At 32.1% G+C, this 27,295-nt stretch overlaps 7 protein-coding genes across 8 annotated transcripts; 2 read left to right on the plus strand and 5 right to left on the minus strand.

Annotated features, from left to right (window-relative positions):
* The first annotated feature begins 529 nt into the window (after positions 1 to 529).
* Positions 530 to 3,417, plus strand: UGLYAH (ureidoglycine aminohydrolase). The gene is made up of 14 exons (XM_088812205.1): positions 530 to 548; positions 589 to 673; positions 770 to 886; positions 1,150 to 1,237; positions 1,364 to 1,440; positions 1,556 to 1,595; positions 1,690 to 1,756; positions 1,844 to 1,929; positions 2,028 to 2,109; positions 2,278 to 2,334; positions 2,687 to 2,725; positions 2,908 to 2,978; positions 3,093 to 3,146; positions 3,241 to 3,417. Exons 2-14 carry the CDS (start codon positions 613 to 615, stop codon positions 3,308 to 3,310), a joined length of 909 nt encoding a protein of 302 aa, XP_088668331.1. The 5' UTR covers positions 530 to 548; positions 589 to 612; the 3' UTR covers positions 3,311 to 3,417.
* A 675-nt stretch (positions 3,418 to 4,092) lies between these two features.
* Positions 4,093 to 5,052, plus strand: LOC105951907 (glucan endo-1,3-beta-glucosidase 12). Its single transcript, XM_012975380.2, has 3 exons — positions 4,093 to 4,277; positions 4,350 to 4,601; positions 4,738 to 5,052. Exons 1-3 carry the CDS (start codon positions 4,211 to 4,213, stop codon positions 4,770 to 4,772), a joined length of 354 nt encoding a protein of 117 aa, XP_012830834.2. The 5' UTR covers positions 4,093 to 4,210; the 3' UTR covers positions 4,773 to 5,052.
* Positions 5,053 to 5,088: 36 nt separating this feature from the next.
* Positions 5,089 to 6,546, minus strand: LOC105951908 (uncharacterized). The gene is made up of 5 exons (XM_012975382.2): positions 6,446 to 6,546; positions 6,285 to 6,355; positions 6,001 to 6,081; positions 5,855 to 5,898; positions 5,089 to 5,328 (listed from the first exon to the last, which is right to left on the minus strand). Exons 1-5 carry the CDS (start codon positions 6,483 to 6,485, stop codon positions 5,229 to 5,231), a joined length of 336 nt encoding a protein of 111 aa, XP_012830836.2. The 5' UTR covers positions 6,486 to 6,546; the 3' UTR covers positions 5,089 to 5,228.
* A 593-nt stretch (positions 6,547 to 7,139) lies between these two features.
* LOC105951909 (uncharacterized) lies at positions 7,140 to 10,397 on the minus strand. 2 transcript variants are annotated; one of them, XM_012975383.2, is made up of 3 exons: positions 10,185 to 10,397; positions 10,013 to 10,080; positions 7,140 to 9,602 (listed from the first exon to the last, which is right to left on the minus strand). In XM_012975383.2, the coding sequence occupies exon 3, from the start codon at positions 9,521 to 9,523 to the stop codon at positions 7,403 to 7,405; it is 2,121 nt and encodes a 706-aa protein (XP_012830837.2). In that variant the 5' UTR covers positions 9,524 to 9,602; positions 10,013 to 10,080; positions 10,185 to 10,397; the 3' UTR covers positions 7,140 to 7,402. The 2 variants fall into 2 exon arrangements, with proteins under 2 accessions (XP_012830837.2, XP_012830838.2); XM_012975384.2 differs by having other exon boundaries at positions 7,140 to 9,569; positions 10,185 to 10,372.
* Positions 10,398 to 12,598: 2,201 nt separating this feature from the next.
* On the minus strand, positions 12,599 to 13,575 carry SLY2 (F-box family protein). The gene has a single exon (XM_012975312.2). It carries the CDS (start codon positions 13,257 to 13,259, stop codon positions 12,726 to 12,728), a length of 534 nt encoding a protein of 177 aa, XP_012830766.2. The 5' UTR covers positions 13,260 to 13,575; the 3' UTR covers positions 12,599 to 12,725.
* Positions 13,576 to 25,981: 12,406 nt separating this feature from the next.
* On the minus strand, positions 25,982 to 26,800 carry LOC105961174 (uncharacterized). The gene has a single exon (XM_012985416.2). It carries the CDS (start codon positions 26,798 to 26,800, stop codon positions 25,982 to 25,984), a length of 819 nt encoding a protein of 272 aa, XP_012840870.2.
* A 138-nt stretch (positions 26,801 to 26,938) lies between these two features.
* LOC105954999 (uncharacterized) lies at positions 26,939 to 27,295 on the minus strand. The gene has a single exon (XM_012978703.2). The coding sequence runs from the start codon at positions 27,293 to 27,295 to the stop codon at positions 26,939 to 26,941; it is 357 nt and encodes a 118-aa protein (XP_012834157.2).

Below are 27,295 nucleotides of genomic sequence, written 5' to 3' on the forward strand. Positions count from 1 at the left end.
CTAGTAAATACCCTCCATACTTTTTAGCCAAAGTTGTATAGGCCCCCGGGAGAGTGTCTGTTGCTCACTCGCTGTTTGTGGCTGTCTAGAATTTTTTATTTGAAATGACACTAGTACCCTTAAATCGTCTAATTTAATTTGCAAATGGTTGAATCATGAATTCCAAGCACTTTAACCAACAAAAAATCCAGTTCAATACTTAAAAAAGTTTCGGTTTTTGGAGCATTGGGGAAAGCCTCGGAAAATATCACATCCCGTAAAGCTCGAAAAATCACAATTTGATGCGAGAAGACGCTAGAGTATGCAAACAACATAACACCAATTCGAAAAGCGAGACTAGGTAAATTTCGACAAACAACACATCTCTCTATTCATTATAGAAGAATTGAGAAAAGAAATTCGAACTCACGGCGGAAGGGCATTTTGGTCTTTTCACATCTGATCAACGGGAAAAAAGACAATTGGCAGCTGACTCAGCCTCCCATGAACAAAAAGGTAAAAATAAAAAAATGAAACTACCAAACTCAGCACCACTCACTCTCACAACTCACAAGACAACAAATTCAGCCACCCCACTCCACTCCACTCCACATTTTCTTCAGCAAACAAAATATGAATTCTCTCTCTGCATTTTCAGTTCAAAAATGCATCTTCTTCGCCATCATAACTCTGGGTATGGATTATTAATTATCAAACACACTCCGATGTTTTTTGTTTCTTCCTTAGTTTCCCCGAATTTTTTGATGTTAATATTAAAATATTTGAACAGGTGTCGTGAAAATCTCGAATTGCGAACAAGGGTTTTGCTCTGCGCCGCCAGTTTTGGAAGCTCAGCCGCTCTATTGGAAAGTCAATAACCCAACTCTACAACCCTCTCATCTTCAAGGTCTGAGAAAAAAAAAAATCAATCTTTTTTTAGTTATTATTATTTAATTCATGATTGCATTTTATGTTTATATAAAGGAAATGAAGAATAAATCTAGATTCGTTAGATTTAAGTTTTATTGCTTCATGCTTCGATTTTTAGGCCATTGTTGTATGTATGACATTTTTTTTATCTGATTTCGTAGTATTTTGATGTCGATTTACGTTTTATCGATTCCTTAGTTAGTATTTCTGATTTGATTTGATTTTTGTTGCTTTTTTCAGACTTGCCGGGATTTACACGAAGCATATACAAACGAGACCATGCTCTGATAACTCCGGAAAGTCATGTATTCAGCCCTTTGCCCGAGTGGTATATTCCTCATCCCTGCTTCTTATTTTAACTCAATTGATTTGTATGAATTATTATTTTTATATTCATCTTTGCGTATGTATATTTATATGTATACACACATTCATTGTGTTTATGTATCGACAGGACTAACACGTTAGGTGCTTATCTCATTACACCGTCGATGGGCTCACATTTTGTTATGTACTTGGCAAAGATGCAAGGTGCATTTCAGTTTTTTTATTTTTATTGTCATTGAAATTAATAAAGTTTAATTTTAGCTTTACATATGTTATTTTCTTTGAGATTTTTCGATTGTTATTTAATTCATATTTGCAGAAAATTCAAAATCGGGGCTCCCACCAAAGGATGCTGAGAGGTAAGAAATATTTATTAATTTTCTTTTATATCCCTTTTCCGTTTATCGTCATTTTTTTACGTAAGACGAACGTATTGTGTTATTGCAAAGTCAGGTTCGTATTTGTACTCCAGGGTGTGGTGATCCTCAACGACACATCGGGGATCAAACACAATCTAGAGGTACGGGAGCTAAACCGAAAACTGTAAATAAATCACGTTTTTCGTTTTTCGTTTTTTAATTCTTAAACTAACCATTAAAAATTGCAGGTGGATTCATATGCATATCTTCCTTCAAACTCGGAACATTTGTTCAACTCCGATGCATCTGCCACTCTTGTTGTATTTGAAAGAAGGTTTCTTTTTTCGTTTCTTGATAATCTTTCTCATAAGCATCAATCTTTTTTTCTTTTTTACGATTTAGCCCTCTATAAATACTCCTCGTTTATCTCAGGCACGACTACTTGGAAAATCATATTGCCGAGCAAATCATTGGTTCGACAAATAAGCAGCCCCTTTTAGAAACTCCAGGCGAGGTAACATTATAAGTTCTTGCCTAGCTCATGATAGTTTCCGAAAAAAAAAAAAAATTTTTTTTTTTTATAATAATTAAAAAAAAAAAGTGATAGATTTTATTTAGACGAAGTATTTTTGTTATTTAATATTTACAACCACTAATGCATTATATTATCTTACATGTTCAGGTTTTTGAGCTCAGAAAGCTTCTTCCGACCTCTTTGGCATATGATTTCAACGTACACGTAAGTTGCAACTGAAATTAATTAGGTCGTGCTTTAAATATTACGCAATCTTGTTTTTCTTTATTTTTTTTGTTCATGATCATAGTTTGAATTTCCAAATTATTATATATGATAACTAAAGTACAGAATTTGCATTTAAAAACGAGTTTTTCGTAAGAGTAAAAATTGCTTCGTTTTCAGCGTTTTCTCCAAAGAATGAAGAAGCGTTTTCATCCAAAGAATGAAGATAAAAATTGACATTTTAACATTAATGTTTAATATGCTTCGTTTATCGAGGAGTGATTTGGTTCATTTATTAAAGGTATTCTAAATATCGATGGCTTTATTTTGAATAAATTCATTTGTTTGGCAGATGATGGATTTTCAACCAGGCGAATTTCTGAATGTAAAGGTATATTCTTTCTTTAACTTATACAGTCGTACATAGGCATATTTTTTTTAAATAATATCATCGATTTTCATCATCTATATTAAATTATAGTTTCTATTAACTGTAAAAGTAATTACGCAATCACACGATTCGTATAATCTAAGCGAAGATTATTGAATTTAATGCATTTGACATGTTTGCAGGAAGTTCACTATAACCAGCACGGATTATTGCTTTTGGAAGGACAAGGCATATACCGTTTAGCTGATAGCTGGTAATAAATTAATTCCCTAATTAATATTATTCTCGATTTTTAAAATGAACATATTAATTAGCAATAATAATCTTAAGCGATAATCATAAATCGTGTGTATAAATTAATAATCAGGTATCCAGTTCAAGCTGGTGACACAATTTGGATGGCGCCCTTCGTACCTCAATGGTAAGTAATTAGTCGAGATTGCTATCCTAATTTTAAGTTTAGTACATAATCAATTCAACACTAATTAACTTTTATTTATTTATTTCGTATTCAGGTATGCAGCACTTGGCAAGACAAAGTCGCGCTATTTGCTGTACAAAGATGTCAACAGGAACCCATTGTAATAGTAATTGAATCGTATTTTTTTTCTTCGTATTTTGATACGATTGCTTTGACATCACGTGTAAAACACGATTAGCTATCTTATGAAAATTAAGGTTGTTGTCTTCAATTTTTTTTTTGGTTGCCCTGTATTCATTTTTGTGAATAATGCACGGTCGTATTTAACGAAAATTTGGAACAAGTATATTAAATAATAAACAGAATATTGATTGGAACAAACTCTTGCAAGCATTATTCCTCTTAGAAATTGAAGGCTTGCATTGCATTTTGCAGAAGAAAATCAAAATAAATTTATTATTGCATGCAGTTTCGTGCTATTTTTTATCGATACGGGAGCAAAAAAGGGCATCTTTTGATAAATTATTAAAATAAATCAATTAAGGTCCCCTTTTTCGAAATAATCCCATAATGCATGCATGTGATTTGCATAAGCTAAGCAAGAATCTGATTCTCTTTTCTTGAACAAAAGCTCAAAACAAGTGCGATCCCTCCTTTCTACTCTGACCCGATTTCTTTATGTTCGGTAACTTTTTGAATACATACATACATACATATATATACATACATGCTTATAGCATGTACATGTACTTGTGTATATTAACTGTTGTACATGCATATATAACATGTGTATGTATGTATTTGGAAAGTTGCAGAAAAACAAGTGTGATCCATCTCAATAAGCAGAGCCAATTTGTGTGTTGTACGGCTTTCGGAATACACACATATATACATACATAATTATATATAGCATGTACATACGTACATTAGACGTGTATGTATATGTATACGTACAACTACAAGTTGGGTATAAATGTACTTGTCTTCCAACACACTGTTATTACAGTCTCTCTTGATCTTTTGCTCCTTACACACTTAACTCGAAAAACAGGGAAAAACTAAATATGCCAATAGTCAAGATATTTCTTCTTCTTTCTCTCTTGCTTGTGATTAATTATTCACAAAAATCAGGTAAATATTATATGATTTTATTTTCAATTTCTCTCTCCCCCTTGTTTCTCTCTCTAAAAATGTTGGTTGTAGATGGGGTGTTGGAGGAATGGTGCATAGCAGATGAGCAAACACCGGACAGCGAGCTGCAGGCGGGATTGGATTGGGCATGTGGTAAAGGAGGTGCAAACTGCAGCAAGATTCAACCGGGCCAGGCGTGCTTTAAGCCCGATACTGTGCGGGCCCACTCCTCTTATGCATTCAACAATTACTATCAGAAATTCAAGCACAGAGGTGGCTCTTGTTACTTCAACTCTGCTGCCATTACCACTGATCTTAATCCTAGTAACTTCCACTTTCTCTCACCTCTCTCTACTTCTTGCCAAACTTTTTTTTCTTATTTTTTCAATTTATATATTCTTTTATTTTATCTTTCATTTATGTAGTATTGAAGTATTCTTGGTATTTATTGAATTTGCAGGTCATGACTCATGCAATTATGAGCTCACACCTTGAGCTAAAGGATTCGTCAATTGCAAGTAGTCGAAGATGCATTTTCAATTTCACACTCGCCCGGAAGAATTATTTAACATCGGTTATTAGGATCTAGGTCCAGAGTTTCGAACTCTGCATTTGTAACAGATTTTGGATTTAAAGAAGAATCGAGCCAACGGTTCTTGTTCTTCTTTCTCTTGGCTCAGTTTCCACATGTCAACCCTCAAAAGTAGGGAGGAAAAATCACAACAAATTATTGACACTAAAATGGCACAAAAAATTTTCTTTCTTTAGCAAGAAATTACCAAATAAGTTCACAAATTACCAAGAATTGGAAAGGGTAAAGATGGAATTTATTAACAAAAAGGTTTATAACTACAAATATAGTATACCACCTTAGTAGAGTTGCAGAATCAATTTGGCAAATATATATATAGCAATTAAAACTTGTTTTGTTATTGAAGTTGAAATAAACAATCAGAAGAGTAAGCTTGCCCAAGCACCAATGAAGGCGAATCCTCCAATAGGGGCCAATCTTGAATACGTCCTGTCTTCAAGATACGCAACCGCATAACACCTGCCACAAAAAAAACCAGCATCGATTTTTTCTCATAAATAATTAAATATAACCACTCTTAATCGGTGTTCTAAAAGAAAATATAAAACAAAACACGAAAATTTTATTTCTAATATGAAGATAAAAAAGTATCACGACTCTCAACAGTCAATTAAACACGCACGAGTTAACGAGTTAAGTCCCACCGGAATACGTATTAAAAGCCCATTGACATAATAAAAAAGACATTACTTTACTCTTAAAAAAGTTGTTGACAAATAAACTACCTACATTTGAACGATAAATTTAACTAAATTTTGTCTTAAACAGTTCATGCATCATGTAAAGTATCCTCATCTGGCCCCGATCAAACTTTAACCATTATCAAGAAAAGCCCGAAAAGTCATGTGGTTATGCTTTTACGAAGTTAGAAAACCCAAACTACATAATTAATAAATTAATAGGATTGATCAATATTTTCCCTTTGGATGGTTCTTATTTCGATTATGATACATTCGCAATATAGCAAAAAATATGAAAAACTTACGTTCCGGAAAATGCGACGATTCCAGTAGTCAAAAGCCCTCCGAACTACAGAAAATTAATTTAATACACAGATGAAATTAATTATATATATAAAAAAAACATATCATTAATTACACAAAATTTAGTGGTAATAATGGGGGGACTCACAATATTAGGGCGGGATGTTATCGGAGCAGCAAGCAGTGCTGCAGTGTGAACCAAATGATACAGAGATGCTGTGTGCCATACCTTCATATTTCAAACTCATATTAACACATCATACACAAATCAATCATAACCCTAATAATAGAGAGAAACAATAAACCCTAAAAATTAACAATTTTTCTGATGATTTTTTCTTAATTCGACATGGTAATCCAGAAATGAACTGAAATAAGCAACAAAAAAAGGCAAAATAGAAAAATTAAATTAAAAAAAAAAATAAAAATTACCTCCTTGTAAGAAGGGTTCTTCGGCTTGAAACCATGGGCGCCATAGCTTCCCAATCCAAGAGCTGCTACACCTGTTACAGTTTCATAATAAACAATTCGCAGTCCCAATTTTCATTTTAGAGAGAGAGAGAATCTAGAGAGAGAGAGAGAGAGAGGCGTACCAGAGAGAGCAGCGACTTTGTGCCATAGACGAGGATCCATTTCTGATTTTTATTTTTCTTTCCTTTTTCCTTTCTCTTTCCTCTTTAGTCTTTACTTTCAGCAAGTTTCGAGTTTAAAATTGGTTATTTACATTTGAATCCCTCGAATTGTGACTCATTGCATAATGTACCCCTGATATTTTTGAATGTGTGCAATAAACCTTTTTCTTCACCCACTATTCCACTAATTATATCTTTTGAAGCATTTTTTTTTTTGTTTTATCTTGTAAAATTTATGTTTTTGTAAACTTAGAAAGTGATTTGTAGATTAATGATGGAATTTTGCACTTATATTTCAAAATTTAGTACAATTTAGATGGTAAATGAGTAATTGATGTTAATACCTTTCGTATTTTTGCCAAATCTCGATCTATCTGTGTAATTTAAATGGTAAAAGGGTACTTGCAATAAGAAAAAATAAATACTATATGTGTATGTTATGTATAGTTAAAAGTAGGGGTGTGTATGAGTTGAGTCGACTCGTAAGCTTCATGAACCGGCTCAAATAAAGCTCCAACTTGAGTCTTTGAATAAATTAGAACAACATAATAACAAGAACTCCAAGAAGAGAAGTAAATAAAGCAATCAAGATCCTGTGAAATGTAAATCAAGAAAATAAAATAAATATAAAAAAAATCATAATCAAACATCACTTAATAGAGTCAAATAAAAAGCATTTCTATAACAGCAGTAAATCAACAGTTCCAAATCCCAGTTACAAATTACAGTACAGATTTAAAGCTCCCAAATAGATTATGGGGGCAAGGATTAGTTCTAATCCTCCAACTAACTACCTTTCGTTTTTTCCAAGAATAACATCTTAGCTGTGTTTAAACCTATACATTTCGCCTCGTAATGCACACTCCTTCGGAAATTCAAATTCAAGAAAATTAAATTTCCATTACCTCGATTACTCATTCAACTTCTCGCACTCGTTTCACCACATACGATTTCAGCTCCAGCTTTTACTCTACAATCCTCTTGAAGAATTTCCACAGAAGTCGAAGCACGGATTTCACTTCGCTCGGCTTTTTCTTCTGTAGTTAAATTCTTCCGAAGTTCGATTTCTCCTTGAAGAAGAAGTTCATCTGGGATTGCAGCGGAATCGAGATCCCAACAATCATCGGGCAATTCAGTACCTGCAATTTTAAGCGAACAAGACGGAACTTGGTGCGAAAATCGAAGCATTTCTCTTCGTTGAATCCACTGAACTGCATTCTTATCATTGTTCCTTTGATACACCGTCTTATATCCATCCAATTTAATCAACGGAGTTACCCACACACCATTTTCCTCCGAATAGTCTTCGAGAATTTCCACCATTTCATACTGGTGCCTCACTTCATCGGGAGTTGCTCTGTTCCAATCCGATGACCAGTTTCGATAAACCGCCCAAATATCTCCACTTCTTGGATATATTCTCACACAGCCTCCCCTACCAGTCTTCTCTCTGCTGAGAAGATGGGAGAATATGTTGACTTGGTCAATCGTCTCGGAATGGAACACTCTAAAGCTCCCGCACGATTTCGTAAACCCGGAATCCAACCAATTCACTGACCCGAATTCGCTGTCGGATTTCGAGCTCAAGTAGCTTATGTGAATCTTGAACGGGTTCACCGAAATCACCTCGCGAATCAGACAATACAATCGAGGCATTCCGTCTTCTTCGTCGTAAAGGGCCCATATCTGCTTCGGTTTGAAGCACTCTTCCGATCTATCTTGGTCGAAATCATGGAAATCGGAATCTGGTACTGTTATTGACATCGAAACAGTTCTCTTCAGCTCTATCGTTTTGTTAGCAGACTTCTCAGCTGCTGCAAGTTTATATCTTTTCTCAGCCTCTGCAGCAGCAGCTGCTGCTTCTGAAGCCAACTTCATTTTTTCTAGTTTCTTGCGGATTTCTAACTTCGCCTTCTGAATAAGCAACTGTCTACCATCAATCACAGGGGCAGGTGAAAAGCGTTTGGTCAAAGTCTCGGGTGTGGAGGAAAGCTTAGAAGCAGGCTTCGACGCTCCATTCCCATTGCCTATTTTAGGTTCCACAACAATATTTCCGCAAATTTCTCCAGTCCCGTTCATGTACGAGCTTCCCAATTCGATTTTTCTCTTCTTGGCAGGCCTACCACGCTTCGATTTTACTACTTCATTATGCCCGTTGGAGCTCACATGACCTGGAGTAGTAGCTTTCACCGTTTGATGCTTTGCATTAGCTTTAACTTTAGCCTTTTTTGTCTCACCGTTGGCTTGATGAAAGACGAACGAGGAAGCAGATAATCCACTAGGCTCTAATATTCCAGACGAGCTACCCTGAAACGAAATATTTGAGGCATAATCGGATCTATGTCCACTGTGATGCCCCGACGCCACATTTGGTGTACAATATCCAGTCGGCGTTGTCGGTATATACGTAACACTAACACCACAACCATGGCTCCCATAACCATTCTGAGGCACAAAAGGGAAATTGCCATACGAGAAAGAACCGGCCAAAGGGGCTAATCCAGTTTCGACAGCAATGAAGACACCGCGACAGTTCTTACAAGAAAGTCTTTTGTTGACATACTTCCTCAGATATTCGTACTGAACATGACATGATGTACAGACTGTCCAAAAAGTATCGAGCCTTCCATGAGAGGGTGGAAACAAATTTCTGCGCTGATCGTACGAGCTTCTTTTAGCACTGTCGGATAAAAGTGTCCATGCCTCGGAAACCAACCGAAACGCCCCGTCAGCACCAATAGTTCTGTTCTTGTCAGGGTGTAGCATTACTGCTAGTTTCTTGTACTGTCTCTTTAATTTGGATTTGTCCACAGAGGAATCCACCCCAAGAATTAAATAGAAATCGAGCTCTCCGTTTATTTTCGCCTCAGAAGCCATGTAAACTCCAAACGTGGCCACCATCTGCGATATCCCCTCTAGCTCAGGGCAGAGCATTTGAGCTTTCAAAGCGTAATCTTTTGCAGCTACAAAATTCTTCTCCACAAATTGCTTCTCCGCAAATGCTTTAGCTCTCACCGCTTCTTCTACGTTGGATGCCATCTCGAATTTCGAAGTCAAATCGAAATCGAACCCAAATCCTCGAAAACTACAACAATCCAAAAATAGCCATTATTACTTGCTGCAAAAAAGTAATAACAGATTGTTAAAATATAATGACTCGCAATAAATACAATATCTTTCGTGTTTCGAATCATAGCAGATCGATCCTAAATCTCGAATCAACAATTAAAACAGAAAACAGAAGCAATTTGATTACACTACAAGCACAATTAACTCGAATTAATACTTCATTTCCAGTACACTTTCCCCTTTTACGGAATTCAAACCCTAGTCAAAATAAGTAAATCTGATTTCAAACCTAAGTAAAAACAAACAGATCGCCTGAATTTTAGCAAGGCGTTCCCATTAATCGAAGATCTAGCTAACAATAGCTCAATAAAAACTCATTCAACCGCCATTTTCAGATTTTGAGCTTAGAATTTAACAAAAAAATAAATAAAATAAATAAATTAAATAACAACTTCTTACCAAGATACAGAACTAAATCCAGATCTTCAGAAATTAGCTTCAGATCTACTTCATAATCAGGGTTAAATCTGAAAAAAGGTAAATCCGATATACCAATGTAAATAATTTCCATCAGTAAAATTACCTCGAGGGAAAAAAATAAATAAATCAAAAAAAAAAAGGGAAAGCTTACTTAGGGTCAAGTATAGAACAGGCGGGGAGCAGAAACAATGTGAAAGGAATATTCCGGCAGGTAACGGCGAAGATTCCTCCGAAAATCAGAGCACCAAAAAAATTAATAAAAATAAAATAAATAAAAATTATACTGTGGAGAGATTTATTTAAAGTAGTACAACTACAACTATACGCATGTAGTTAAATAAAAATATTTATGTTAATATCTAATATATAAATATATAATAAATAATTAAAAAAAAATAAAAAATAATTTTGATAATTTGATGATTATAAAACTATTATTAATTTATTATTATGTTCAGTGAAAGTAACAGTTATTAGTATTTAATATGGGTGGCATCCAATGGTGCGTCCCAATGCGTTATGCACAATAAAACTTTGATAAATAATTTAGGAAAAAAAGGGCTGTTTATATAATTGCTCTTTTGACATTTTATTTCATATTTTATTATTTATTAATTGCTTTTCAATTTGAATTCTTGATTTGGATTAACAATTAAAACAATTAAATATTGTAGTAATTAGGGCTACAATGTCACATTAATACCGATATATGATATTTTCACAAAATTATAAAGTTTGATAATGTATTTTTAATAATACTTATTAATTAGACACTTTTTTTTTTTTAATATATATATTTTACAAAAAAAAAGGTTAAGAGTATGATACAATATTAATGGGACCAAGTTTAGTGGCCCATATTTAGTTGCGCACACATCAACAAAAAGTTGGGCCGAATAAAATATTTAGGCCCAAATAATTATTTTATTTAACACGAAAAATATTTTATTTTAAAAGATTAATTAAAGAATTCACCAAAGGGGGCAACTATTTTGAATACTAATTTTTGCTTAGTTGAATACTACCTAGTTGAAAACCACAATTGAGTACATATTTATAAGTTTTTTCTTACTTTAATACCAAAATAAAAATAAAAGTACAAAAATACCCTTTCATACAAAATACTAATTACATCAATTTTTCTTTGAAATTACCTACTTGAAAACCAAATAAAAAAAAAGAAAAAAGAAATTCAAACACAAAAAACCTCCCTCCGTCCACGCCGCCCGACGCCGCCGCCGCCGCTCCAACCATCGCCGCCGCCGGACGCCGACGCCAAACACCGCCGAACGCCGCCCAACGTCGCCCAAAGCCGCCGCCGTCGTCGTCTTCGAATAGTAAGTTATAGTTGTTTCGATTTTTTTTTCTTTAATATTTATTTAAGATTTGATTGTTTGATATGGGTAATTAGGATTTGGTTGTTTTAGGTTAGAATGATCGTTAATTAGTAATGGGTGCATCTGATTTCAGTCGATTTGAGCATTGATTTGAGATTCGTGGGTCGGTTCTTCGTTCACCATTTTCGACCTGTATATGTCGATTTTCGATGAATTTTCGACAGGTTGATGTCGAAAATTCATCCAAAATCGACATGTAGATGTCGAAAATGGTGAAATTGTTGTATCAGTTCAAATTTCGACAGCTAGCTGTCGAATTTGAACTGTGAATTTTTTTTTTTTTTTTTTTTTTTTTTCGACACTTAAGGGTATTTTCGACACATACACGTCGAAAAATAAGGGTATTTTCGACCTGTATGTGTCGAAAATACATGGCGAGTTTTAAAAAAAAAAAAAATTCAAAATCGATGTTTTAGCTCAAAAAATACATGAATACATACTTGAATGGGTTCTCCTTGCTCGTAAACTACTATTCTATTGTCATTTGAGGCCATTTTGCAAGTTGTGTAAGGTTTTGATTTCTTTTGTTTTGGGGTTTTTTAGGAGGGTTTTTGGGGAGGGAGAAGAAGGAGGTGGAGGAGGTGAGGGGTTTGGGAGTGAGGAGAGAAATGTTTTTTTTAGGTTTTTTATTATTTGGTTTTTAAGAAAGAAAAATAGTATTTGTAATATTTTTTTGGTTTTAATTTTCATTAAGGGTATTAAAGTAATTTACAATTAATTATTTAATTTCTATTTTTTTGGTATTCAACTAAGCAAAAGTTAGTATTCAAAATAGTTGTTCCCTTCACCAAATATAAACATAATCATAACAAGCATCTAACAATTATATGAATTTTGTTGAACTAAATATGTATTTAATATTTTATATAATATTTTTTTAAATATTTGTCTATTCGCATTGATGATTTAATTTATGTCAATTATATGATTTTTTTGTTTTCGGAGTATGATTTATTTCCATTCTCGTGCAGTAATTTGTGAATTGCACGTGAGTTGTAAAACCAACCAGCACATTAAAAATGAATTCGAACTCGAGTCATTTATAACTATGCACTTGTGGGGTATTAAATATTAATTTTATTTCAGAATAACCATATAATATTATTGTTAAGAAATATAAAACAAAAAAGATAAAAGAAAGGAAAAAGGAGAGAGAGTATTCAAGAAATGAGAATAAAAGACTGAATTTATTAATTTTATTCCCTAAATGAAAAATAAAAATAAAAAACAATAATAAATAAATTAAACATAAGTAGTAAACAAATAAATAAATAAATAAAATAAATTTCCAAAAATCAAACGTTCACGGCTTTGCAAAGAAACATGAGCGACGACGGCGGCGGGGAAGCCGAATCACCACCACCACCACCACCACCACCAAGCCTTCCGCCGCCGCTGACCAACACCCTCTCATAATAATCAACACAGAACAACGACAGTGAGAGCTCCACCTCATGCCGAGTCCTAACCCTCCTCTCCAGCTCCGCGGCGGCGCCACCGCCGCCGCCGCGCACAGTCATCTTCCCCAGGCGGCTGAGTACCGGCTTGACGCAGACCATGTAGAGCCTCCGGTAACCTCCGAGGGCGACGACGACGGTCCTGACACCCTCCGGCGGCGGAGAGAGGAGGCGGAAGCAGAGGTGCTCCCACAGGGCGTCGTTCCGTGTCAAGGAGCACCAGAGGCGGCAGACGCAGGCGGCGACGCCGAGTGAGCGGTCGTCCAATCTCTTGAGTATTTCAATAAGAACGTCCATGTTGTCGTTGATGCTGAACTTCACCTTCTTCTCCTCTGGTTTTCCATTATCTACTAGTTCATGCAGCTGCACCATTTTTTTGTATGTATATGTTATATGTATGTATCTTCCCTGTGTGTGTGTAATTTGTGAGAGAAAGTGAATGATATGGGTATTTATAGTAGAAAAAATAAATAAAGGGGGTTTATTATAATTTATTGAGTTTTGACAAACACACACACAAACACACTCTTTGTGTGTGTTTGACAGAAGTATCGGAAGAAGAAAAGAAGAAGCCAAAGGGAAGATGACAAGAAGGAGAACTGTAACCAAGAAATTCAAATGTTACTATAATATATACGGTAATTTACGAAAATCCCCCTGAACTTAGGCTAAATAACAAAAAACACCCCCACCTATTCGTAATAACCAAAATCTCCTCCTCTGATTAACTGTTGATCGAGTTTTTTAATTGTACAGTCTATTATATCTTGTGTTAAATAGGGAAGAAATACAAGAAAATATATGAAATTGTGTAATGTCTATTCATTGGAATCACAAAAAATCCGTGAAAAATCACACTATAATAAGGGGTTGGTGTAAGGCTAAAACAAACCTCGGGGGTATTTTGGTAATTACGAATAGATGGGGTGTTTTTGGTATTTAGCTTAAGTTCAGGGGTTTTTTTGTAATTTACCCTAATATTAATTATTGAATATTGAAAAATAATAATATATTGTTTTATTAATTAAATGCATAAATATATAGAGTGGGAGAAGGCCGTTGGGTAAAGTAAAAATATATACATGGTTTTTCTTTTTGCATGCCAACGTAACAAAAATCGATTTTAATTTTATTATATGTAGTTGACAAAATTGAGCACGCATACATATGAAAGGAAAAAAAAATTACATTATAGACCCCTCATAACTAATAAGTCACAAATGACTGTTTTCTATTGGCTTTGGATCTTTGTTTCGTGGACACATCACTTTCTCTCTCACACACTGTGCGTGAGAGAGAGAGAGAGAGAGAGAGAGAGAGAGAGAGAGAGAGAGAGAGAGAGAGAGAGAGAGAGAGAGAGAGAGAGAGAGAGAGAGAGAGAGAGAGAGAGAGAGAGAGAGAGAGAGAGAGATGATGGGAGAGAGAGAGAGAGAGAGAGAGATGATGGGAGAGAGAGAGAGAGAGAGAGAGAGAGAGAGAGAGAGAGATGAATATAATGTTGTGATTCTTGGTTGGGGAAGTTGATGGTAGCAAGCTTACAAGAAGACCCGCAAACTCTGCATAACTTTTATTTAATTTATTTTTCTTTTTTTTCACATATATAATTAGAGAGTCACTCACTCCCTCAACCTTTACTATATGTACTTTGTTGTTGTGCCAAATTGGAGTAAAAGTCAAACATATAAGTTTTTTTATATTTAATAGGAGTAACTTAATTTATTGATTATTTATCATATATATATATATATATATATATATATATATATATATATATATATATATATATATATATATATATATATATATATATATATATATATTATTATTATTGCACCCCTTTTAAATATTTTGTAATTTTCTAAAATGAAATCATGTATGTGTATGGTAGGGGTGGGCACAAATTTAGCATGTGATTTGACATGATGAGTATGTATATTGAATCATATATCAATAAATAATATTTAATTTAATTTGTCATGATGTTGTTAAAGTAGCTTTTAGTAGGCAATTTTCAGAATATATTAATTTCATTTATTTAATTTGGTTAGTGATATCATGGCATCTAATTTTGTTACTTTATAGTTTATATTGAGAGAGATTTTGGAATAAAATTGATGAGAAAATAAAATTGGGAATAAGATCGCTTAGTGAAAAGCCCAATAAATAGCTTGTATACGACAGATGTTTGCTATGCTTCAAGTCGTGTGAAAGATGTTGGAAAAAGATGATTTGAATATACTCTTTGAAAATAGATTAGGAAAATACATAAATTAGGGGCGATCATCGGAAAATTAGCATAAATCTTGTGCAAATATAGAATTCGTCAAATAGAAAAGATTCATCCATGAAATTCATATATAATCGAATGTAAGAAACTCTACTAAGGTGACTTTAGTTACAATTAATAATATTCTTATCAAACTCTAACTCTCTCTGTATTTAATATTTTTCAGTTCGTTGTTTCACCTCCGATCCGCCAGCTCTAGGCCCGACGTTCAGTGAACTCTCCGACTGTCAAAAGAAGTAGGTCGTTTGGAGCGAGGTGATGTTGATCCTGCATCATCCGGTTGACGATTATTGCATATATTGTTTCGTTAAAACAATTATCTTGTATCAAAATAAAATTGTAAAAAATTGGTAAGTGGAATAATAATACCACAAAGATGAGAACAACAATTAATAATGTTCTTGGCCAAAAAGCAAAGGTAACAAAACCTATAAATGAAACATCATTTTCCTTTTGCTAATCCCTAAAGAAAATGCCAGATACATGACACACATGCACATGCAACTATGAAATCAAGAAGACAATTACAAAAGTCAATCAAATATACCATGTATTAAGTAAATTTTAATATATATATATATATATATATATATATATATATATATATATATATATATATATATATATATATATATATATATATATATATATATTGGGCATAGATGAAAAGATTATAATTCGTAATAGTATTCTCAGCTGGTGAAAAACAAGTGACTAAAAAATAGGTCAAAAATAAACAAAATAAAGAAACAAGAGATAAAAGGTAAGCACAAAATGACTTTGGAAAAGAAACAAATTCCAGTTGCAGGGCAACCCTCAGCCCCCCTCTACATACATATACAATATTATTATAAATACTAGTACTACACCCGTGCGATGCACGGGATATTCATCGTAAAATAAATATTTAATAATGAAAAATGTTCTCGAAGTAGTAAGATCAATTTTGTAATACTATGTAATATATAATATTAAAAAAAGTCAACATGTTTACCGAAGTGGATCATGCAGTTGAGAATGTGTTTTTCCATAGTAACAACGTGAAGCATGGTTCTATTGCACAATCCTCTGGCATGATCAATATTTCTGATGAGCATAACGGGAACTCATCTTTTCAATGTCAACTTATGCAGTGGAATTCCGGAGCATGATATGGTGTTGAGAAACTCGGTGAAATATATTTATGAGTTGACACCTTATAATAACTCCTCCTTACACATACTATCGTAGCTGAAATGAATCTTATCCTCTTCAGTTATGATCGACAAAAAATGATCATTCACAAAAGCGACACTTTCATTAGTCGGGTGCAAGAATTGCCCTGCCCTTGAAATAACCAAGAATGAACAGTTTGCTTATCAGATCGGGATAAACAAACTCGATAAGATCCAAAAAGGGATCTGCAGAATCATGAATCAGCATGTCAATCGGGAATTTCAATTGTAGCGTCACCATCATTGACCTCGCCGACGTCGCCATTGCAAATTCTCAATATCCACTCCGCAAATTCTCTTATTTCATCAGCATTGAAGGAAGAGGAGGACGACTGAAGTCTCATGTTCTTGTACAACTTCATAACCTTACATTGTCTCCACAATGGTGATGAATTAATTATATTGTAGCATGAACAATGTGTTATCTCGATGCTTTAAACACAACTGACAGAACTTGTCGAAAGTCCTCTCCAAGAACTACAACATTGCCTGCAATGGCATATCTAGGGATGGAAATTGGAACAAAAATTCCGATTTCCACCGATTTCGATCCGATTATGAAAAGTTTCTGCAATTCGATTTCCGATTTTGCCGAAAAAAAATCGGATAGGAATCGGAATCGGAATTTCTGAAATCCGATCCGAAAATAGTTCCAAATAATGACAAAAATTTTCAATATTTATTTATTTATTTAAACATTATATACATACATATTTTCATATAAAATCTAAGATCAAATCTAGGCTGGGCCGATTTCTTTAAAATTATTGAAATGTGGCCCATGTATTATTAGCCTTTTCACCAACTAAAACCAACCCTTCCAGATTAATGAGTTTTCTCATCTATTATTTCTTGCACAACGCCGCTTTTCACCATTTTTGTGATTCCAAATCTAATCAGCATTTCTTCTTCCCCTTGCTTCTTCTCTAATTTTTTTTTCAGCTCATCAAATATCTTGTGTAATTCGTTGTAAAGTTATCATCTTCCACAATACTTTTAGAGTCGGAAAGCAGATCTCATAAATGAAATGTTTTTTTTCTATTTTTGTAACTTTCAGTAGATTCCAAGTTATTTACGAAATTATATATGTGTGATATGTCAAATTCAAGTAAAATAGAAATTTTCAATTTTGCGTCACTTCTTGGTAAGATTAGCCATTGCTGATTTTTTTATTCTTTGTTGAATTCGATTTTTTTTTTTTTGCCTCTTTTTTTAGAAAGTTTCGAAATTCCGATTTTTTCGATATTTTTGAATTTTTTGATTATTTCGGAATTGGATCTCATTCTCAAATTCTGATTTTTTTGAAATCGGAATCGGGATGCAAATTTTTTTTCCCACAAAAAATGGAAGTTTTCTGAAAAGCCTATATATGACCTGATTCGTACGATTTCCACCACTACGCATATTTGAATCAAGTATTGATTTCATTGTCTTGTCAAGTATTTCGAAACAATACATGTGCATCATTGGTGTCTCGTCCCATATGATTAGTTTTTCTTTAGACAACAATTTTGCATGTGGACTTTGTGGTTTGATGTTGCATGTTAAGCTCTCATGTACAATTATTGGCAGTCCAAATTTCGAATGCACAGTTCTGCCACCGGGAAGTAGAAGCGAAGCAATGACACTATAAGCAACATTTATAACTGTTTTGCCTTTTGAACGGATATGAGTCGATAAAGTTTTCCATATGAAATTCATTCTCGTTCCTCCATGCACATAAAGAAAGAACAGTCCACCTCTGTCATTTATAACAACCTCCATGATATCATCGAACAACTTTTTTCTGGTCATAGGAAATGAATGAAAGGTATTTCTTAAGTTCTTCACGCATCGCATCAACGTCATAGTCCAACTCGTCGAGAACCAATCCATTTACCGTGACGTCCGCCATCGACCTAATCGGGATCGGCATTAGGGGAAAGTTAATCAAGCTTTTGTTATTGCTTTGTAATATGTTTTCTATTTCGATCAAAGCATAGTTTCTCAGAGTATCGTCGGACACATTTGGACCTTCAATATAGAATAATATGAAAAATTAACAAAATGTGGCAATTATAAAATATATACATTTAATTCAAACGTTTAAAGTAAATTGTGGAACAATGTAAGACGTATTGTCATACCTAAATTGGTACGACAATGTTGCAGTCTGTACGCAATGTCCTCCGTGAATTCATTCCAACAATACTCCAACATATATTCCGGTCTGGTCATATTATTCGCAACCAAAAGTACGACAAATAATCGTCTCACATAGTCACCATTGACCTACTTTTTTGCCTCATTTATGCCAGCTATGTACTCCTTGTCGTCGTCTAAAAGTCCCAGCGCAAAACACACATCTTTAAAATTTAGGTAGACGTGATCCTCAATTATTCTAAGATCATTGTAATATATGCAACCTCTTTGAAAGTTTAGCAACAGTCTCAAATAATATATATATATATATATATATATATATATATATATATATTATCATTACAAATAGTAATGTTGTTCGTACCTGTTGTTGCAACATTTTTCGCAACTCTTTCACTATGTCTGCTAGTTCAAATTACTGAAACACATTACAATAATATTTAATATAATATTGATGTATTTATAGTAAAAAAAAATGTTCCACGAATTAAGTACCATAATATATATGTAAATTATAAATATACTAAATTATCATTACCATCTGTAATATCTGATATAATTAAATTATTCGGTGTAGTTTGTGATGTCGTGTTATTTGTTGTAGAACAGTCAAGATATTTGAATCGAATTCCAATTCTCTTCCTGGACCGGAACCCATCTGTGTTGTAAAATTTTGATTTATCGATCAAAATGCAGCAAGAACATGTATTTATTTGACCAAATTCTTATATATATTAATGAAATGTATATAAGAATGATACATATTACTAACTTTTACTAATTGGAAGTTGTTAAATAATATTTATAAAATTAAACATGTGTATTAGCTGAAGGAATGAAGGCAAATTTAATTGACATGCCGGGTACATTGGCTTCTTTCCCTTTCATCATTATGAGTGTATACGTCATCTCTATGAATAAATTAAAAATTGAGATCCAAAAGAAAATAGTAGAAATACATTGTAATATTTTATCATCTTCATAATATCTATACTAATGACGATGTCTATATTGAATGTCAATCGTTCATAGAAATTGTGAAATAATAAAAATTTAAAAATATGTTTAAGTAGAGGTTCATTTAAATTAAAAAAAAAAAGTGTAAATCTATATAATATAAAAGTTGAAACCCACATTGCTTAGAATTATCGATCGAAATGCCGCAAGAACATGTATTTCTTTGACCTAATTCTTATATATGTTAATGAAATATATATAATAATGATACATAATACTAACTTTTACTAATTGGAAGTTGTTAAATAATATTTAAAGTAAACATTTGTAATTAGGTGAACGAATGAAGGAAAAATTTAATTGACCTACTGAGTTCATTCGCACATGTCCCTTGTCATTTAAAAACGTTTCATCATTATAAGTGTAAGCATAATTTGTATGAATAAATTAAAAAATAGAGATTCTTATAAAAACAAAATAAATATTAGACAACTAATCAGTCAGTGGAATGTATTTTTTTTTGTACATTTTTCAAATAAAGGATGCATTTATGTCTTTCTACTCTTCATGTGTGGTTAATTCAACATTTTATTGAATATTTAAATGATTTTGTCTATAGAAAATGAATAGTTTAAACATGGGATAATTACAGTTTTGGTCCCCAAGTTTGCATGTTTTTCACTTTTGGTTCTCCATTTACCGCCGTCAACAAAATACACTCTAATGTTATCACATTTTAACACATTGAGTACTTCCGTCTGTTTAACCGTCAAGAAGTAACGGTCAACGGTGAATTATGGTTGAATTTGGGATTTTCCTTTGAGAAAAACTGCAATAAGACCCGTGTATTATTTAAAAATATTCTAAAAACCCATAAAATTTTATCCAATCATAATTTAGCCCTAATTTCAATAATTAGCCAATTTTGGCCAATGACCTCGTTTTTTATCACCATCGCTGCTAACCGTTCTTTTTTAAACTTTTATACGACGTTAATTTTTTTCGCTGTTGTTCACCAACATTGAATTGTCGGTTAACAAAGTTGACTTTTTTCTTTTTCTTGATGTTTTAAAAAAAAAAATTCTTTGATTTTATTTCCGATCAACATAGATAACACAATAAAATACTATATTAATATCCGTCACCGTAATATTAAAAATTCAAACTTGTAACAAAGTTTTTATCCAAAAGTTGAGCCAAAATACAATTTAAAAAATTACTAAAAATCCGTAATTTGTTCCTCTCAGTTTTTTCTTCGTGAATTGCTTGCGCATCGCAAATTTATTCCCAAAGAAATATGAGGAAGATGAATTAGGAATGTGTAATAATTTGAAAAAGAGATAATTCTCCATTACAATGATTTTGGGACCAACACCGGCCGTTGATTCTTTTTCTTAGTTTTATTCCCGTCGTTGAGCGAAGTTGACTTTTTTATTTATTTTATTTTGACTTTTATATTCATATTATTTTTCCGTAGGTTATCGGTATGATTTTTTTTTAAATATATTTTTCCCGCTAACAATTTAAATGAAATAAATAGAAATAAAAAGAAAAAAAGAAAAAAAAAATAACGCAATTAACACGACATTTAACGTCGGTCAATGGTGGCAAAAAAAAAATCAATCAAAAAAAGTCAACCACCTAGTGAAAAAGAAAGTCAACGTCGGAAAAAAAAAATTCAACAAAAAATAAATTAAAAATAAAAACCGAGGTAAAATTGTGGTCATTGGTCAAAATCGGTTAATTGGTAAAATTGGGGTTAAATTAGTGTTGGATGAAATTTTAGGGGCTTTTAAAAAGTTTTAAAATAACATAGGGGTCTTATTGAAATTTTCTCAAAGAAAAATCTCAAATTCAGCCATAATCAAGCATTGACCGGTTCTTGTTGACGGTCAAACAGACGGATGGACCCAATGTTTAAAATTTGACAACATTAGAATGTATTTTGTTGACAGCGGTAAATAGGGGACGGAAAGTGAAAAACGTACAAACTTGAGGGACCGAAACTGTAATTATCCCTTTAAACATGTATTAAAAGAGCGAGATCTATCAACCATTGTACGCATGTGATGACAATGCAAATCCTTTTCTAGCACCCAATCTTTCATTAACACAGATCAATGAAACAAAAAATCAAATCAAATAAATTATTTTCTACAAATATAATCAGATCCACACAAAGGAAAGAATGTGTTATATTTTTATATAAAATGGTTTAAAAAATGTTGTATTAAACAATTATGCAGATTAAATTGTGCAATGCAACCAAGATGCAAGAAACGAAAAACAAAATAAAAATAAAGACATATCCAATAGAAGGAGGCAATAAGCGGATGTATGATATTTACCTTTAGATTATTACCGATTTGTCGATTTGTTGAACTTTGTCATTTATGTCAATGGTCGTCGTTCTCCGCTAGAATATGAAATTAAAATATATATATTTCGTATGCTATTTATTCTTTTACAAAATGGAAGGGAATATTTTCTATATTTAAAAGATACACAATGAAATACAACTTATTTTATTTAAAAAAAATTATATTGCACCGGCGTTGAGTTAGTTAAGGTAAGAAATCAATTTCGGATTCGTAAGATATGGATATAATTGCCAATTGTGTGGCATATTTAAATGGAAAATATTATACTTAAGCCAAAATTGCTTAATTATCAAACAAAAATAAAGACATATCAATCAAATTTAAATACGGTTCTACTATGTTGGACTTTTTTTTTAACTAATAATACTATGTGGGGGTTGTATTATTATTTTTATAAAATTATGTGGTAATATTGCAATTAAATAACATGGTTATGGACATAATTGGGATGAAAATAAGTTTGCGCCGTTTTGTTTTCGAGAATAATACTATGTTGGGGTTGTATTTTAATTTTATTAGATTACTGTGCCAAAAATAATGTATATAATTTAGGGCCTTTTCGTTTATAATCAATAATACTACACCGGGACTTTTATAAATTCAAATAAATTGTTGTGCCAAAATTTTAATTAACAATATTGTTATCAGCATAACAAAATTAAATAATAGTGGGCAAGTATAATTTTGTTATGTTATTAAATAGTTGTCTCAAAATTTTAATTAACAATTATTCCTCATTATATAAACAGTAATAACATAATAACAATTATTAGAGTACACAAATTATATTTCAAAACAATAACTGATGGAATTCATTAATGTAACAATTGAAAAATAATCTCTACATATAAATACTCCTATTATTGAGTGATTCAAGATAATAATGTTCTATGGATTATGTAAAATGAAAAGAGAATATTTTATTTTAGATATAATGATTTTTTGTTTACGAACATGAATAACTTAATGTGTCGTGTTCTTTTTTTTTTTTTTTTTGGACAAACGTGGGTGAAGGTTATGGATGAGGTGAAAAGGAAAATACACTATAATAAAAGAAAAGTATATTATTGTTATTCAATGTGTTATTTTAAATACAAAATAGAGCAAATGGTGCAATTTGATATCAATCCATTCAAGTAATTACATCAATAAAGGAATGAAGAGTGACATACATAATTAACGGGGAAAAAAAGATTATTCAATATAATTTTATAGATTGATAAAGGGCAAATAAGAAAATATTTAATTTAAAATTAAAGTTGTTATTGTTGGAAAGTAAGAAGATTATGATATCATTTACATATATATACATTAATTACATTATTCGATTATTGTCTAAACACATGTCATTGTGAAGTTCGTCATCGTGAGCCTCACCAAAAATCTTGCAACCCTTGCATGTAGCAACAATTTTAGATTTTCTCACAATGTTCTCGATTCTTATGTATAGAATAATGATATCCATGTATACATTATATACTACATCAAACAAACAAAAAATAAATAACTCCAATTCAAATTAAAAGAAAGGAAAAAAATAAATTAATTAAAGACAATCCAAACAAAAAGGGTTTGGTCGGTAAATAAATCACAACACTATAATGACACAAAATATTTATTCCTTGCAAAATATAAAAAATCAGTTCTTGAAAAATATGTAATAGGTAAACTACAATAACAAACAATAATCCTTTAATTAGTCAAATAAAAAACACTACAATGAAACGACGATAACAACATAAAATTTAAATGAAAAGAATATTAACATCAAGAATAACATTAAAAAATAAAAAAAAAAAATTAAAAGTTAATAACAATCAAAAAATAAGAATGACGGAATTACCAATATTTGGCAAACAACAATACATTGGAAACAATAAGAAGGAAGAATAATGTAAAAAGAATATCAAGAACAACAAAATAGAAATCAAATGCAATAATTTTTTTTTATCAAGAACAACTAAACGTTGACATGAAAAATTAAGGCAGAATAAAAAATAAAAGCAAAGCTTAGAAAAAAAATTATGTGTGGCGTGTGTTGGCTATGTGAATAAATGAGTGAAAACAATGGATTATTTATAGTGTTTCCGATGTGGTGTTAATAAGAGTTTTTAGATTTTGATAAATTAGAAAATTATATTATTAATATTAATATAATTGTGTAATTAAGGTGAAAGAGATCCGGATTGATTAAATATAAATGGGTAAATTGTCAAGATTTCCATGATTTGTATACTAATTAAACAATAATATTTACGGAAATAATCATTAAAAAAAGGCTGATTATTTGATTGTAATTGAAACGTATAAATGTATTACACACTAATTATTCCATTGAAAAAGCGGATTTGATGGAGGATAAGATATATATTTTAGTAAATTGTGTAATCAATAGTATATTACACGGAAAAAAAAAAGGTTGATTAAAGTATATTTGTAATTAAAATGTAATGGAATAACTAATTGGATAAAAAAATGGTAACACACGAGGCAGATTAATGCCACCAACTATTTATAATAATAATATTATTATTATTATTATTATTATTATTATTATTATTATTATTATTATTATTATTATTATTATTATTATTATTAGTATATTATTATTATATTATTATTATTATTATTATTATTATTATTATTATTATTATTATTATTATTATTATTATTATTATTATTATTATTATTATTATTATTATTATTATTATGAGCAACATAGTAAATATAGTTAAACACACTAATAAAAAAAATGGAATTCTATTAGTATTAATTTAGTTTTTTAAATTTAATCAAAGTATTTATGATATAATATATTATTTCCATATTAATAGACTAATTAATGATCCTGGCAACATTTTTGGTAAATTTAGCCAAATCATCAATTAATGCTAGTAAATAAAAATGGAAGATATCATAATAATAAATAATGATGTGCCAAAATGAGTAGGATGACATGTGTATCTCCACGTGTCGATGACATGGATGCCAAATGTCGTAATTCTAAGCAATGAGGGTTTCAATTTATATATTATATAGATAATTGATTAATTAATACTAGTATTTTGTAAATAATATTTTTGCCGGTCGTCCCGACTTAGGAACAACGTGAACATGATAAATTGGTAATTCGCTAAATTTAAGACTCTGATACAATACATACTATATTTATTAACAATCTACAAAAATGACGTCATAAAGAATTATTTTATTCATTGATGAAATTAATTTATTTCAAATTATTTATTATACTTCGTTCGTCAATCAACATCTCTGTAGTTGTTCTATCTTTTTTATAGGATAATAAAGACATATATTCACTACAATAATTCATCTATATGATTCGATTCTGCAGTTATCCAGTGTGTTGTAGTCATCTAAATTCTATAATTAACTAGTAATACACCCGTGCGATGCACGGGGTATTCATCGTAAAACAAATATTGAATAGGTAAAAAGGTTCTCGAAATAGTAATATTAATTGTTAATAAGTAAAAGAAATAAATAGAAAATATTCAAAAATAAAACTAATTTGTATGGTGTAAGTGATGAAATAAGTCGATATAAGTGAAAAAACTAAAAATCGAAGGTTTTAATTTCCATATACAAAAGAGCGAATATATAGTAGGTCCCAAACTTGTACAACCATAATGACATGAAAGTTGAAAACTTGAATTGTTTGATACCAACCGCCCTAAACCCATGCAACAAATCCGATACAATGCAACTGTTTAATGGTATAAAATCATTGTACAAAAATTACCAAAAGAATACCAATAGAACTGACCTGCATATGTTGTACAATGGTGACACGGAATATGTAAATTGTTACCAAAACAATACCAATATCACTGTTTAATGGCATAAAATCATTGTAATAAAATTATCTTCATGATATATAGTGAGCGGAGTCCATAGCAAGTTCCTAGTACAATTAAAATAAACCTACAAATGAGGAATAACAAAACATATAAATAATAGAATATAAAGGTGGTCAATGAATATTGTAATTTTTTGTATATAAAATTACCTTCATATATACTGAAAAATTTTCTTGTATACAACATTATTTGTAACATTGGTCCTATCACCAGATTCCGAGTTAACCAAAATCTATATGCCACTTCGACTCTTAACTCTCGAGAGTGCGACATAGAGTTGCATGAGACTGAAAACAGGTCTCGGCAAATACAGTCCCACGTGAGAAAGAGTCTGTCCTAGACTTTTATTGATTTTCATTGCGAATGATACCATCAGCGGAAACTGACGTTGCTGGAATTTAATAGGCAATGTAGAGTTGGACGGTACCAAAGTCATTCTAGGAATGAACACCAAATCACCAATATATTTACCGGATAGGAACCTGCAGTTGAAAACGTGTTTTCCCATATTAACAACCTGAAGCCTTGTTCCATTGCACAATCCTCTGGCCTGATCAGTATTTCTGATGAGCATAACGGGAATACCTCTTTCCAATGTCAACTTATGTGGTGGAATTCCGGAGTATGATATGGTGTTGAGAAACTCAGGTGAGTATATATCTGCGTTGACATCCGACAATAACTCTTCCTTGCACATACTATCGGAGCTCAAAAAGACCTTCTCCTCTCCAGTTATGATCGACAAAAAATGATCGTTCACAAAACCGACACTTTCATTAGTGGGTGCAAGAATTGCTCTGCCTTCGAAATACTCGAGAGTGAAAATGTTGGTCACCAGATCGGGATAGACAAATTCTATAAGATCCAAAAAGGGATCTGAAGAATTCCGAATCAGCATGTCATCAGGAATTTCAAATGTGGCATCACCGTCATTTACCTCGCCACCATCGCCATTGCCGATTCTCAATATCCATTTCGCAAATTCTCTTATTTCATCTGCATTGGCAGAAGAGGAGGACAACTCAAGTCTCATGTTCTTGTTCAACTTCATAACGTTACATTGTATCAACAACGGTGATGAATTGATTGTATCATGAACAATGTCTTATCTCAATGCTTTCAACACAACTGGTAGAATTTGCCGAAAGTCCCCTCCAAGCACTACAACCTTGCCTCCGAATGGTATATCTTAATCAAGTATAGATTTCATTATTTTGTCGACTGCTTCGAAACAGTACATGTGCATCATCGGTGCCTCGTCCCATATGATTAGCTTTGCTCTAGACAACAATTCTGCCTGTGGGCTTTGTTGTTTGATGCTGCATGTGGAGTTGTCATGTACAATTATTGGCAGTCCAAATCTCGAATGAGCAGTTCTGCCACCTGGAAGTAGAAGCGAAGCAAAACCACTGGAAGCAACATTTATAACTATTTCGCCTTTTGAACGGATAGCAGCCGATAAAATTTTCCATACGAAATTCTTTCGTGTTCCTTTATGCCCATAAAGAAAGAACAGTCCACATATGTCATTTGTAACAGCATCCAT

The sequence above is a fragment of the Erythranthe guttata genome, chromosome 13, assembly GCF_056151865.1.
Source record: "Erythranthe guttata isolate IM_541 chromosome 13, IM_541, whole genome shotgun sequence".
NCBI lineage: Eukaryota > Viridiplantae > Streptophyta > Magnoliopsida > Lamiales > Phrymaceae > Erythranthe > Erythranthe guttata.